Source organism: Lathyrus oleraceus, chromosome 7 (genome assembly GCF_024323335.1).
Source record: "Lathyrus oleraceus cultivar Zhongwan6 chromosome 7, CAAS_Psat_ZW6_1.0, whole genome shotgun sequence".
NCBI lineage: Eukaryota > Viridiplantae > Streptophyta > Magnoliopsida > Fabales > Fabaceae > Lathyrus > Lathyrus oleraceus.
Window position 1 is genome coordinate 504,002,171 of NC_066585.1, and position 15,643 is coordinate 504,017,813.

Consider the following 15,643-nt stretch of genomic DNA (forward strand, 5'->3'; position numbering starts at 1 on the left):
TTATTATGGTGTTTTTTATTTGAGACTACAACTACAGTGTTTAAACTTACTTAAATATTCTTTTTTTTTTCAATATAAACTGCATAAATTTTATTTAAAGTAAATAAATTTATGTATATAATTGACTAATTGAAACATATCCTTTTCTATCATTTGAAGGGTGTCAAAACTATTATGATAAAAAATTTATACGCATGCCATGATTTTGATTATTAAATTTCAAGACCTTGTTTTTTGTAAAAATCTCAAAATATATTAATAATTTAAGAAATATGGAACATCCCACATAATACTATCTAGAATCGTATTAAGTAAAGCATTAAATTTAGATAGTGAGTATAATCATCATATAAATTACATCCACAAAAGTACTAAATGTACATAATACATAAGAAATAATACAATGAATGTCCAATAACTAAATCAAATAAGAAATAAAACAACATTGTCCATCAGACATCCCAACCTTCAACCTTATGGTCTTCCTGCCAATCCTCCAGCTCCTGCAGCTAAGATGAAAACAACAACATAGTGAGAATACTAAACCTTAGCGGAGTTCCCTATTTATGGGTTCACTCGACTTTATAGATTTTTACTACAATTCTCATACTACTAATACTACTTTCACGAATTAGATGCGCAAAGAGAGCAACAAAGCTCTTCTAGCTCCTCATAATATAAGAATGGCATGCTCACAGTTGCACTTGTCATGTAACTCAAGGGTGATTATCCCCAAAATCAATCACAAGGATTTATTAACCTATTCGTCAAATATGGTTAATGTAGCGGTAAATTAATGACCATCAAGTTATGGATAAACTTAAAATCAATAAAATCAGAGTCGTCACCGTGCTTTTATTGTTTCCAGAGAAAAAGGGAAAAGTATAAACAAAATCCAAAGATAACAAGTTTTCAAATCAAAACTAATAAAATTCCAGATATTACAGATAAGGGGGTTGGTTACAAAGAGGGAAGGTGTTAGCACCCAAAGTATCTTATGTACTCCTAGAGAGCCTTTTTTTATGTGTGCATGTGTTTTTGGTATAGATGATGTTTGATAAAAATAGAATGTGGGGATGAAAAAAAGAATTCATTGATTATCTTTTTGTGTTTGACAAGACCTTTGGTCTTGTGCCTACATACCAACATAAAGATAAGGGATCAAAACCTCGTAGTTCGTGGTAAAAATTTCAAATGAGTCGGTGAATTGCTTTTAATAAAAGTTTAATAAGAAAAGGCACAAATGGGAAAAAATTTGAATCGAGATTATTAGTTCTTTTTGTATTTTGAAATTTAAGTCAATATGGTTAAGTTTATTTACAAGTCTGATTTAAGAAAAGAAGTTCATAAATTCAATGGCATAAGGCCAAAGTTTCTAATCATTAAAACAATGTCTAAGTTTGAAATCACAAGCAAAGAAATGTTTTTGAAAAGAGGGAGATATTTTGAAATTTAAGAAGTGGGAGGAGATGAAAAGGCTATCCTAAGCACAAATTAAAAGTTAATATTTGAAAAGATCTGACCAATGGGATGCAATCCAACAGACAAGAATGTCATACAGAAACCTATTTTCCTTTGGACTTTAATCAAGCAATGATCAATAAGAAATGAACAATATCTAGACATCATGAAGATCAAGGCCTCAAATAAAGATGGTAACATCCAAGCATGTATTCCATTAGCTTGCAGTCTTCATTGTCTTTCAATGTACCAGATGAAATATTCCTTGATCAACTTAGAACAAAACATTAGACACAAGATCAAAATAACACTTAAGCACAAAGACAGAGTAGCAGATGAATCCAAGAAATTCCCAAGTCTTGCATCAGATAAAGGCAAAATCAGATATAGCTCAGTTTCATAATATTGACATTGACCAAGTCCTTTAGCACAAGGAATGTTTCCTAATTCTAAGTCCAGAAGCTCAGATCAAGTTCAACAGTCCACCAAGTATTTTTTAGGATTTTTGTTGTTATTAGGTGTTTTAGGGTCCTAAGACCACAAACAAAATCAAAACACACAACACAAGTATATACAATCACAAGATATGGCTAAAATGAGCAAAAAGAAAAGGACTTAAACATAAACAAGTTATATGAAATGTAAATGGAAATGAATGATAAAATGACTGAAAGTTAAATTGTATAAAGTAAATTACTTGAAAGTAAAAGCATAATGAATAAGAGTTAGTCAAATGTTAGTCAAAAGTTAGTGGTGTTAGATGTGATTTTTAATTAATTAAGTCATTCATTAGAGAACACTCAACTATTCATTCACAAGTATGAATACTTAAACCAAGACATCTTCCATGAGAAGGGATCCAACTTGGATAATCAACAAGTATGCCACTAGCTCCCATGAAAGGGAAAAAGTCAAGTCTCCATACAATACCATGAAGAAGGGGAGACTTACAATCTCACTTACTAGAATGTCATGCCTTAAGGGTCAAATTTAGCGCTATATTAAGCAATCGTAATTGGACTTATGTAGAAGTCACTACTATCTGAGGCCGGGAAATAAAAATATAGGTGTTAATGCATGTTAGAGATTTGGTACAAAGAATCAAACTCCTAAAACATACCACACACTAAAAGGAAATGGGAAGGACCCATCTTATTCATACTTATATTGATTCATCTGACACAAGGTCATTGATGAATCAACTAGTCTTTAGACATTAGAGATTTCATTGGTCAAATGAGGGAATGGGGGAAGAAAAGGGATGAAGATGAAGAGGGAGGGGAAGATAGAAACACAAATTGATCATGGGAGGAATTTCATCAAATCAAAACCATTCATTCATTTTGGGAGATGAAATGTACATTTCATCAATCCCCTAAATCCAATGGTTTTGATTCAACAAAAGTCAAATCAACCTTGACCAAGGCCCAAATAGAAAGTCAAACATCACAAGACCATAAAAATGGCTCAACGACATTTTTATACATTTAATCAATTTAAAAATGGACTAAAAGGCATTTAAATTTGGTTAAAACCTAAAATCCCTTCAAAACACCAAATAAATAGCCAACTAATTTATCCTAGGTCAACCAAGGTCAAAGGACCATAAACAAAAAATTTCACTATTTTTAAAAAGTCAGAAGTATTTTTAAACAATTAAAAATATGCACAAAAACATTTAATTCATGAAAAATACCAAATCCAAAAAATATTTTTAATTCAGAATATGGAAGAGAAAAATATTTAAATATTTTTGGTGAAAGTCCCATATTTTTTGGATTAAAAATGAAATTTCTACGAATAAAATAAAATAAGTGGATTAAATGGAAATACAAAAAATACAAAAAAACAAAGGCCATCAGAACTTGATCTGAGCTTCTGGACTTAGAATTAGGAAACATTCCCTGTGCTAAAGGACTTGGCCAATGCCAACATTATGAAATATAAATAGGATAAAAACAGAGAAACAATTGAATAAGCGACACAAGCAATTGTTAATCCAGTTTGGTGCAAACTCACCTACGTCTGGGGGCTATCAAGCCAGGAAGGAAATCCACTAAATAGAATTAGTTCAAAGACTCTCAGTAAACAACTTCAAGTTACATTCTTTTCACCTAATCTCTACCCGTGTGACTTCTATCTAAGAACTCTTAGATATGAGACCCTACTCACTCCCCCTCAATCACAGCAATGATACTAGAACAAATACAAAAAATAAAGAAGACACACTTCAAGGACACATACTTGATCTTGCTTAAAAGCTTCAATCAAGTAAACAAATACACTCGTACTTCAAATCTTAAAGTGGACAAATTACACACACAAACTCAGTCTAATTCATATATCACCAAGATGAATGAATGGCTCACAATTCACAAGTTCACACAAGACTAAAACCCTAAAACTCTCTCACTTCATCATTCGTTTCTTGTGTGTCTAAAACATGTTTTACATGGCCTTTAAATAGAAGCTTTTTGAATGGGCCTGGGTAGCATGAAACCCTAATTCTATTTTAATTGTGTATCTCCTAAGAAACAACAGCTAATCATTCCTTTTTGGAAAATAGAACATTTTGGTTTTAAATAGAATTACTGCTTGAATAACGCATGCAATCTCCACATAAGCACACAAAGATTTGCATGAAAAACGCAACAACGAAACACATAACATTCAAACTGAATGTTCTGTATGCACATGTCTTAACATCGGGTATGACATCTTGGCTAACTCCTGCACAACCATATTTAAACAACCTACAGGAAGCTGATATCACATGTCAAGACAACACGCGTGACATCTTGTGATAACACTAAGTTTTACCAAAATTGATGCCAACACATAGAGCCAACAACATGTAGAATCATTAGTAACAATATAAAAAAAGTTAATCATATTATAGACTAATTTTAAAAATTCACATTTTCAGTTAATATTTCAATGATATATTTAGAGAGGATTATATATATATATATATATATATATATATATATATATATATATATATATATATATATATATATATATATATATATATATATATATATATATATATATAGATATATATATATATATATATATATATATATATATATATATATATATATATATATATATATATATATATATATATATATATATATATATATATATATATATATATATATATATATATATATATATATATATATATATATATATATATATATATAATATATATATATATATATATATATATATATATATATATATATATATATATATACATTAGGTATTATGACATAATTTTATAGGTAGAGGTTAAAGGTAGAGTTAATGTGAACTAGAAAGAAAACATAAACAAATTATATTATAGAATGAAAAATAACGTATGACTATTTTTTTAAGTAAAAAATTATGTTTATAAATCATAATGTAAAATTTATTATTTAAATTGATTAAAATTAATTAAAATTAAATTTAGGTGAACACTCATACTTTGAAGTTTTCTTGAGTATGTAACTATCATCCCATCATTTTATGCCATGTCATATATTTATATTAATTAATTAATTAATTAAAATTTTAAATTAATTTAACCAACACTACCAAATAAATTCATGGTACCCACAAATATATTAAATTTAATATCTTTATAATAACTTCGTATTGGAAAATGTATTTATAGCTTGATCTTTTAGATCTTTCTATCAGTGGTAGTATTAACATAAAACATCTATCACAATGTTAATGGTATAATTACTTATAGTTATATTTTTTTTAATAATTAAAATCATAAATTAGTCATTTTAATATGTCGGTTTGTCCAAATCCAAGTGAATTAACATGATTTTTCCAAAAATGCATATAAGGTTTTTCAAAACTGCGGCCACACACAATAATTTCAATAAACTCACTTTAACACAAATCATGCATGTAGTGTAAGTTTTATATAGTAGGATCCTATCGCGTGTTGAGTTTGTTTTACAACGTTTTTAAATTTTGATTTGTATTTTTTATGACAAATATTATTATGATTAGTTTTTATGTATTTTCTAGAATTTTCAATAACAACCATTGTATTTTGTATAAATTTTAGATACTTCTATACTAAGTTTGCCATTTTTAGATTTTATTTTAATATCATTTTTTTAGTAGCTTCTACTAAACTCTAATATATTTCTATATAAATATATTAGTTCTTTTATCTTTTTGTTAAAACTTCTTTTGCCTTTCTTATACTCTATTTCTTTGGCATAGCCATGAGAGTAAATCATGATGATGGTGTTTATGCTAGTTTCAGGTGGGAAAATCAATCATGGAGTGATCTCTTAAATTTTGAAAATTTAGGTGAGAGTAGCGAACAAAAGTTAAATATGAAATCATTGAACCATAAAGAAGGACTTAATGAAGGAGAAGTTCATGTGAATAAAAAACAAAATCGAGTTGAGGTTGTGATTAGAAGTGAGAATGATATAAAGGATGGAGGTAAAGATGGAATATATCGTGATTTAGATCATGAAATGCATATCTTGGCCGAGAGAGAAAGGAGAAAGAAAATGAGGAATATGTTCTCTAGCCTACATGCTTTGCTTCCTGAACTACCTTCAAAGGTAAATTCATTTTCTTTTTCAATTAGTTTAAGAGTAATAATCGCATAATCAAATAGAATTTTTACTATTTTAAAGATCTAATTGTTGTTGTGTAATATTAGAGGTTGGAGAATTACCAAATGATGAATTCCAAATTTTTCACATTAAAATTGCGATTGTCTGATTCCCTACGTATTAAATTTTTATATTTGTTCGCATAAGTAAAAATTAATTAAAGATCAATATAATCTTTTTATTGAAAAAGATATAATTTTATTTTAATTATGTTAGCATGATAGTACTTACTTAAATAAGATGTAGTAAGCACACAATATAAGAGCTTAATGAGATTTTTATTTTTTCTAGAAGAATTTGAAATAAAATTAGGCTTGAACAAATATAAGTCATATTTTACTTATCTTTAAATGAAATTTTAGAATATTAGATGCCTTTGTCCTAAAAATCAACTCAATAAAAAGAAAATAATATACATATGAGGACAACCATCAGAGTAAGACTTTTGTGTCATAATGATTTATTTACTAATTAAAATGCTTTACTTCTTATGATTTTTTTGTAGGCTGATAATTCAACAATTGTGGATGCAGCAGTGAAGAAAATTAAAAATCTAAAGAAAATTATTGGAATTTTAGAAAAGAAGAAGAAAGAAAAACTTAAATATGTATCCTTATTAGGAAGTGAGTCATCATCTGTGATCAAAAAACCACATTGGCAACCCTATGAATCAAGGGAAGCAATCATAGTTGATCATGGATCCTCAAGTTATAATAATAACTTTCCTACTAGTGCAATTGCTACTTCATATCATAGTTCAAAAGCATTAGTACAATCTACTCCTCCACCACAACAAGTAGCTTTTCGAACATGGTCTTATCAAAATGTTGTCTTAAACATTTATGGTGGTGAAGCACAATTCTGCATATGTGCTACTAAAATGTTAGGTCTTTTGACAATGATTGCTTTTGTGCTGGAAAAATATAGGATTGATGTTGTAGTTGCCAACATTACATGCAATGGAAATGGAAACTTCTACATGATTCTAGCTCATGTAAGTTTCAAACCAAATCTTTATCATCTCTATGGTTTATATGTGATATCATATTAGACTTGTCGAAACTATAATATAGTTGTACCTAGCAATTATAATAATTTATTAACTTATTAAAAAAAGTTATTTAGCGTGAATAACTTAGTTAAATCATGTTGATTTTTCAGGCTAGACAATGTTTACAGGATTCAATTTCAGTGGAGGAAACTTACAAGCAAGCAGCTAAAGAAATTATGATGTTGATCTCTTAAAGTTTAGACTATACAACTTGTCTTTGTATTCCATATAAATTTTAATTTAGTTTCTCCTCTTGAAAATTATTAGAAATGGTTAAGCTTGCATGATTGTATTAAGATCAAACATGTATAATATTTTATTTTTATGGAATTATTATGGTGTTTTTTATTTGAGACTACAACTACAGTGTTTAAACTTACTTAAATATTCTTTTTTTTTTCAATATAAACTGCATAAATTTTATTTAAAGTAAATAAATTTATGTATATAATTGACTAATTGAAACATATCCTTTTCTATCATTTGAAGGGTGTCAAAACTATTATGATAAAAAATTTATACGCATGCCATGATTTTGATTATTAAATTTCAAGACCTTGTTTTTTGTAAAAATCTCAAAATATATTAATAATTTAAGAAATATGGAACATCCCACATAATACTATCTAGAATCGTATTAAGTAAAGCATTAAATTTAGATAGTGAGTATAATCATCATATAAATTACATCCACAAAAGTACTAAATGTACATAATACATAAGAAATAATACAATGAATGTCCAATAACTAAATCAAATAAGAAATAAAACAACATTGTCCATCAGACATCCCAACCTTCAACCTTATGGTCTTCCTGCCAATCCTCCAGCTCCTGCAGCTAAGATGAAAACAACAACATAGTGAGAATACTAAACCTTAGCGGAGTTCCCTATTTATGGGTTCACTCGACTTTATAGATTTTTACTACAATTCTCATACTACTAATACTACTTTCACGAATTAGATGCGCAAAGAGAGCAACAAAGCTCTTCTAGCTCCTCATAATATAAGAATGGCATGCTCACAGTTGCACTTGTCATGTAACTCAAGGGTGATTATCCCCAAAATCAATCACAAGGATTTATTAACCTATTCGTCAAATATGGTTAATGTAGCGGTAAATTAATGACCATCAAGTTATGGATAAACTTAAAATCAATAAAATCAGAGTCGTCACCGTGCTTTTATTGTTTCCAGAGAAAAAGGGAAAAGTATAAACAAAATCCAAAGATAACAAGTTTTCAAATCAAAACTAATAAAATTCCAGATATTACAGATAAGGGGGTTGGTTACAAAGAGGGAAGGTGTTAGCACCCAAAGTATCTTATGTACTCCTAGAGAGCCTTTTTTTATGTGTGCATGTGTTTTTGGTATAGATGATGTTTGATAAAAATAGAATGTGGGGATGAGAAAAGAATTCATTGATTATCTTTTTGTGTTTGACAAGACCTTTGGTCTTGTGCCTACATACCAACATAAAGATAAGGGATCAAAACCTCGTAGTTCGTGGTAAAAATTTCAAATGAGTCGGTGAATTGCTTTTAATAAAAGTTTAATATGAAAAGGCACAAATGGGAAAAAATTTGAATCGAGATTATTAGTTCTTTTTGTATTTTGAAATTTAAGTCAATATGGTTAAGTTTATTTACAAGTTTGATTTAAGAAAAGAAGTTCATAAATTCAATGGCATAAGGCCAAAGTTTCTAATCATTAAAACAATGTCTAAGTTTGAAATCACAAGCAAAGAAATGTTTTTGAAAAGAGGGAGATATTTTGAAATTTAAGAAGTGGGAGGAGATGAAAAGGCTATCCTAAGCACAAATTAAAAGTTAATATTTGAAAAGATCTGACCAATGGGATGCAATCCAACAGACAAGAATGTCATACAGAAACCTATTTTCCTTTGGACTTTAATCAAGCAATGATCAATAAGAAATGAACAATATCTAGACATCATGAAGATCAAGGCCTCAAATAAAGATGGTAACATCCAAGCATGTATTCCATTAGCTTGCAGTCTTCATTGTCTTTCAATGTACCAGATGAAATATTCCTTGATCAACTTAGAACAAAACATTAGACACAAGATCAAAATAACACTTAAGCACAAAGACAAAGTAGCAGATGAATCCAAGAAATTCCCAAGTCTTGCATCAGATAAAGGCAAAATCAGATATAACTCAGTTTCATAATGTTGGCATTGACCAAGTCCTTTAGCACAGGGAATGTTTCCTAATTCTAAGTCCAGAAGCTCAGATCAAGTTCAACAGTCCACCAAGTATTTTTTAGGATTTTTGTTGTTATTAGGTGTTTTAGGGTCCTAAGACCACAAACAAAATCAAAACACACAACACAAGTATATACAATCACAAGATATGGCTAAAATGAGCAAAAAGAAAAGGACTTAAACATAAACAAGTTATATGAAATGTAAATGGAAATGAATGATAAAATGACTGAAAGTTAAATTGTATAAAGTAAATTACTTGAAAGTAAAAGCATAATGAATAAGAGTTAGTCAAATGTTAGTCAAAAGTTAGTGGTGTTAGATGTGATTTTTAATTAATTAAGTCATTCATTAGAGAACACTCAACTATTCATTCACAAGTATGAATACTTAAACCAAGACATCTTCCATGAGAAGGGCTCCAACTTGGATAATCAACAAGTATGCCACTAGCTCCCATGAAAGGGAAAAAGTCAAGTCTCCACACAATACCATGAAGAAGGGGAGACTTACAATCTCACTTACTAGAATGTCATGCCTTAAGGGTCAAATTTAGCGCTATATTAAGCAACCGTAATTGGACTTATGTAGAAGTCACAACTATCTGAGGCCGGGAAATAAAAATATAGGTGTTAATGCATGTTAGAGATTTGGTACAAAGAATCAAACTCTTAAAACATACCACACACTAAAAGAAAATGGGAAGGACCCATCTTATTCATACTTATATTGATTCATCTGACACAAGGTCATTGATGAATCAACTAGTCTTTAGACATTAGAGATTTCATTGGTCAAATGAGGGAATGGGGAAGAAAAGGGATGAAGATGAAGAGGGAGGGGAAGATAGAAACACAAATTGATCATGGGAGGAATTTCATCAAATCAAAACCATTCATTCATTTTGGGAGATGAAATGTACATTTCATCAATCCCCTAAATCCAATGGTTTTGATTCAACAAAAGTCAAATCAACCTTGACCAAGGCCCAAATAGAAAGTCAAACATCACAAGACCATAAAAATGGCTCAACGACATTTTTATACATTTAATCAATTTAAAAATGGACTAAAAGGCATTTAAATTTGGTTAAAACCTAAAATCCCTTCAAAACACCAAATAAATAGCCAACTAATTTATCCTAGGTCAACCAAGGTCAAAGGACCATAAACAAAAAATTTCACTATTTTTAAAAAGTCAGAAGTATTTTTAAACAATTAAAAATATGCACAAAAACATTTAATTCATGAAAAATACCAAATCCAAAAATATTTTTAATTCAGAATATGGAAGAGAAAAATATTTAAAATTTTTGGTGAAAGTCCCATATTTTTTGGATTAAAAATGAAATTTCTACGAATAAAATAAAATAAGTGGATTAAATGGAAATACAAAAAATACAAAAAAACAAAGGCCATCAGAACTTGATCTGAGCTTCTGGACTTAGAATTAGGAAACATTCCCTGTGCTAAAGGACTTGGCCAATGCCAACATTATGAAATATAAATAGGATAAAAACAGAGAAACAATTGAATAAGCGACACAAGCAATTGTTAATCCAGTTTGGTGCAAACTCACCTACGTCTGGGGGCTATCAAGCCAGGAAGGAAATCCACTAAACAGAATTAGTTCAAAGACTCTCAGTAAACAACTTCAAGTTACATTCTTTTCACCTAATCTCTACTCGTGTGACTTCTATCTAAGAACTCTTAGATATGAGACCCTACTCATTCCCCCTCAATCACAGCAGTGATACTAGAACAAATACAAAAAATAAAGAAGACACACTTCAAGGACACATACTTGATCTTGCTTAAAAGCTTCAATCAAGTAAACAAATACACTCGTACTTCAAATCTTAAAGTGGACAAATTACAACACAAAACTCAGTCTAATTCATATATCACCAAGATGAATGAATGGCTCACAATTCACAAGTTCACACAAGACTAAAACCCTAAAACTCTCTCACTTCATCGTTCGTTTCTTGTGTGTCTAAAACATGTTTTACATGGCCTTTAAATAGAAGCTTTTTGAATGGGCCTGGGTAGCATGAAACCCTAATTCTATTTTAATTGTGTATCTCCTAAGAAACAACAGCTAATCATTCCTTTTAGGAAAATAGAACATTTTGGTTTTAAATAGAATTACTGCTTGAATAACGCATGCAATCTCCACATAAGCACACAAAGATTTGCATGAAAAACGCAACAACAAAACACATAACATTCAAACTGAATGTTCTGTATGCACATGTCTTAACATCGGGTATGACATCTTGGCTAACTCCTGCACAACCATATTTAAACAACCTACAGAAAGCTGATATCACATGTCAAGACAACACGCGTGACATCTTGTGATAACACTAAGTTTTACCAAAATTGATGCCAACACATAGAGCCAACAACATGTAGAATCATTAGTAACAATATAAAAAAAGTTAATCATATTATAGACTAATTTTAAAAATTCACATTTTCAGTTAATATTTCAATGATATATTTAGAGAGGATTATATATATATATATATATATATATATATATATATAATATATATATATATATATATATATATATATATATATATATATATTAGGTATTATGACATAATTTTATATGATAAGAGGTTAAAGGTAGAGTTAATGTGAACTAGAAAGAAAACATAAACAAATTATATTATAGAATGAAAAATAACGTATGACTATTTTTTTAAGTAAAAAATTATGTTTATCAATCATAATGTAAAATTTATTATTTAAATTGATTAAAATTAATTAAATTTAGGTGAACACTCATACTTTGAAGTTTTCTTGAGTATGTAACTATCATCCCATCATTTTATGCCATGTCATATATTTATATTAATTAATTAATTAATTAAAATGTTAAATTAATTTAATCAACACTACCAAATAAATTCATGGTACCCACAAATATATTAAATTTAATATCTTTATAATAACTTCGTATTGGAAAATGTATTTATAGCTTGATCTTTTAGATCTTTCTATCAGTGGTAGTATTAACAGAAAACATCTATCACAATGTTAATGGTATAATTACTTATAGTTATATTTTTTTTAATAATTGAAATCATAAATTAGTCATTTTAATATGTCGGTTTGTCCAAATCCAAGTAAATTAACAAGATTTTTCCAAAAATGCATATAAGGTTTTTCAAAACTGCGGCCACACACAATAATTTCAATAAACTCACTTTAACACAAATCATGCATGTAGTGTAAGTTTTATATAGTAGGATCCTAACGCGTGTTGAGTTTGTTTTACAACGTTCTTAAATTTTGATTTGTATTTTTTATGACAAATATTATTATGATTAGTTTTTATGTATTTTCTAGAATTTTCAATAACAACCATTGTATTTTGTATAAATTTTAGATACTTCTATACTAAGTTTGCCATTTTTAGATTTTATTTTAATATCATTTTTTTAGTAGCTTCTACTAAACTCTAATATATTTCTATATAAATATATTAGTTCTTTTATCTTTTTGTTAAAACTTCTTTTGCCTTTCTTATACTCTATTTCTTTGGCATAGCCATGAGTGTAAATCATGATGATGGTGTTTATGCTAGTTTCAGGTGGGAAAATCAATCATGGAGTGATCTCTTAAATTTTGTAAATTTAGGTGAGAGTAGCGAACAAAAGTTAAATATGAAATCATTGAACCATAAAGAAGGACTTAATGAAGGAGAAGTTCATGTGAATAAAAAACAAAATCGAGTTGAGGTTGTGATTAGAAGTGAGAATGATATAAAGGATGGAGGTAAAGATGGAATATATCGTGATTTAGATCATGAAATGCATATCTTGACCGAGAGAGAAAGGAGAAAGAAAATGAGGAATATGTTCTCTAGCATACATGCTTTGCTTCCTGAACTACCTTCAAAGGTAAATTCATTTTCTTTTTCAATTAGTTTAAGAGTAATAATCGCATAATCAAATAGAATTTTTACTAATTTAAAGATCTAATTGTTGTTGTGTAATATTAGAGGTTGGAGAATTACCAAATGATGAATTCCAAATTTTTCACATTAAAATTGCGATTGTCTGATTCCCTACGTATTAAAGTTTTATATTTGTTCGCATAAGTAAAAATTAATTAAAGATCAATATAATCTTTTTATTGAAAAAGATATAATTTTATTTTAATTATGTTAGCATGATAGTACTTACTTAAATAAGATGTAGTAAGCACACAATATAAGAGCTTAATGAGATTTTTATTTTTACTAGAAGAATTTGAAATAAAATTAGGCTTGAACAAATATAAGTCATATTTTACTTATCTTTAAATGAAATTTTAGAATATTAGATGCCTTTGTCCTAAAAATCAACTCAATAAAAAGAAAATAATATACATATGAGGACAACCATCAGAGTAAGACTTTTGTGTCATAATGATTTATTTACTAATTAAAATGCTTTACTTCTTATGATTTTTTTGTAGGCTGATAATTCAACAATTGTGGATGCAGCAGTGAAGAAAATTAAAAATCTAAAGAAAATTATTGGAATTTTAGAAAAGAAGAAGAAAGAAAAACTTAAATATGTATCCTTATTAGGAAGTGAGTCATCATCTATGATCAAAAAACCACATTGGCAATCCTATGAATCAAGGGAAGCAATCATAGTTGATCATGGATCCTCAAGTTATAATAATAACTTTCCTACTAGTGCAATTGCTACTTCATATCATAATTCAAAAGCATCAGTACAATCTACTCCTCCACCACAACAAGTAGCTTTTCGAACATGGTCTTATCAAAATGTTGTCTTAAACATTTATGGTGGTGAAGCACAATTCTGCATATGTGCTACTAAAATGTTAGGTCTTTTGACAATGATTGCTTTTGTGCTGAAAAATATAGGATTGATGTTGTAGTTGCCAACATTACATGCAATGGAAATGGAAACTTCTACATGATTCTAGCTCATGTAAGTTTCAAACCAAATCTTTATCATCTCTATGGTTTATATGTGATGTCATATTAGACTTGTCGAAACTATAATGTAGTTGTACCTAGCAATTATAATAATTTATTAACTTATTAAAAAAAGTTATTTAGCGTGAATAACTTAGTTAAATCATGTTGATTTTCAGGCTAGACAATGTTTACAGGATTCAATTTCAGTGGAGGAAACTTACAAGCAAGCAGCTAAAGAAATTATGATGTTGATCTCTTAAAGTTTAGACTATAGAACTTGTCTTTGCATTCCATATAAACTTTAATTTAGTTTCTCCTCTTGAAAATTATTAGAAATGGTTAAGCTTGCATGATTGTATTAAGATCAAACATGTATAATATTTTATTTTTATGGAATTATTATGGTGTTTTTTATTTGAGACTAGAACTACATTGTTTAAACTTGCTTAAATATTCTTTTTTTTTCAATATAAACTGCATAAATTTTATTTAAAGTAAGTAAATTTATGTATATAATTGACTAATTGAAACATATCCATTTCTATCATTTGAAGGGTGTCAAAACTATTATGATAAAAAATTTATACGCATGCCATGATTTTGATTATTAAATTTTCCAGACCTTGTTTTTTGTAAAAATCTCAAAATATATTAATAATTTAAGAAATATGGAACATCCCACATAATACTATCTAGAATCGTATTAAGTAAAGCATTAAATTTTGGTAGTGAGTATAATCATCATTTAAATTACATCCACAAAAGTACTAAATGTACATAATACATAAGAAATAATACAATGGATGTCCAATAACTAAATCAAATAAGAAATAAAACAACATTCTCCATCAGACATCCCAACCTTCAACCTTATGGTCTTCCTGCCAATCCTCCAGCTCCTGTAGCTAAGATGAAAACAACAACATAGTGAGAATACTAAACCTTAGTGGAGTTCCCTATTTATGGGTCCACTCGACTTTATAGATTTTTACTACAATTCTCATACTACTAATACTACTTTCACGAATTAGATACGCAACGAGAGCAACAAAGCTCTTCTAGCTCCTCATAATATAAGAATGGCATGCTCACAGTTGCACTTGTCATGTAACTCAAGGGTGACTATCCCCAAAATCAATCACAAGGATTTATTAACCTATTCGTCAAATATGGTTAATGTAGAGGTAAATTCATGCCCATCAAGTTATGGATAAACTTAAAATCAATAAAATCAGAGTCGTCGCCGTGCTTTTATTGTTTCCAGAGAAAAAGGGAAAAGTACAAACAAAACCCAAAGATAACAAGTT

The 15,643-nt window shown here is 28.7% G+C and overlaps 1 protein-coding gene across 1 annotated transcript; it reads left to right on the plus strand.

The window, feature by feature from the left end:
• The first annotated feature begins 5,667 nt into the window (after positions 1–5,667).
• LOC127107129 (transcription factor bHLH95) lies at positions 5,668–14,732 on the plus strand. The gene is made up of 3 exons (XM_051044405.1): positions 5,668–6,050; positions 6,610–7,098; positions 14,513–14,732. The coding sequence occupies exons 1-3, from the start codon at positions 5,700–5,702 to the stop codon at positions 14,594–14,596; spliced, it is 924 nt and encodes a 307-aa protein (XP_050900362.1). The 5' UTR covers positions 5,668–5,699; the 3' UTR covers positions 14,597–14,732.
• Positions 14,733–15,643: the final 911 nt, after the last annotated feature.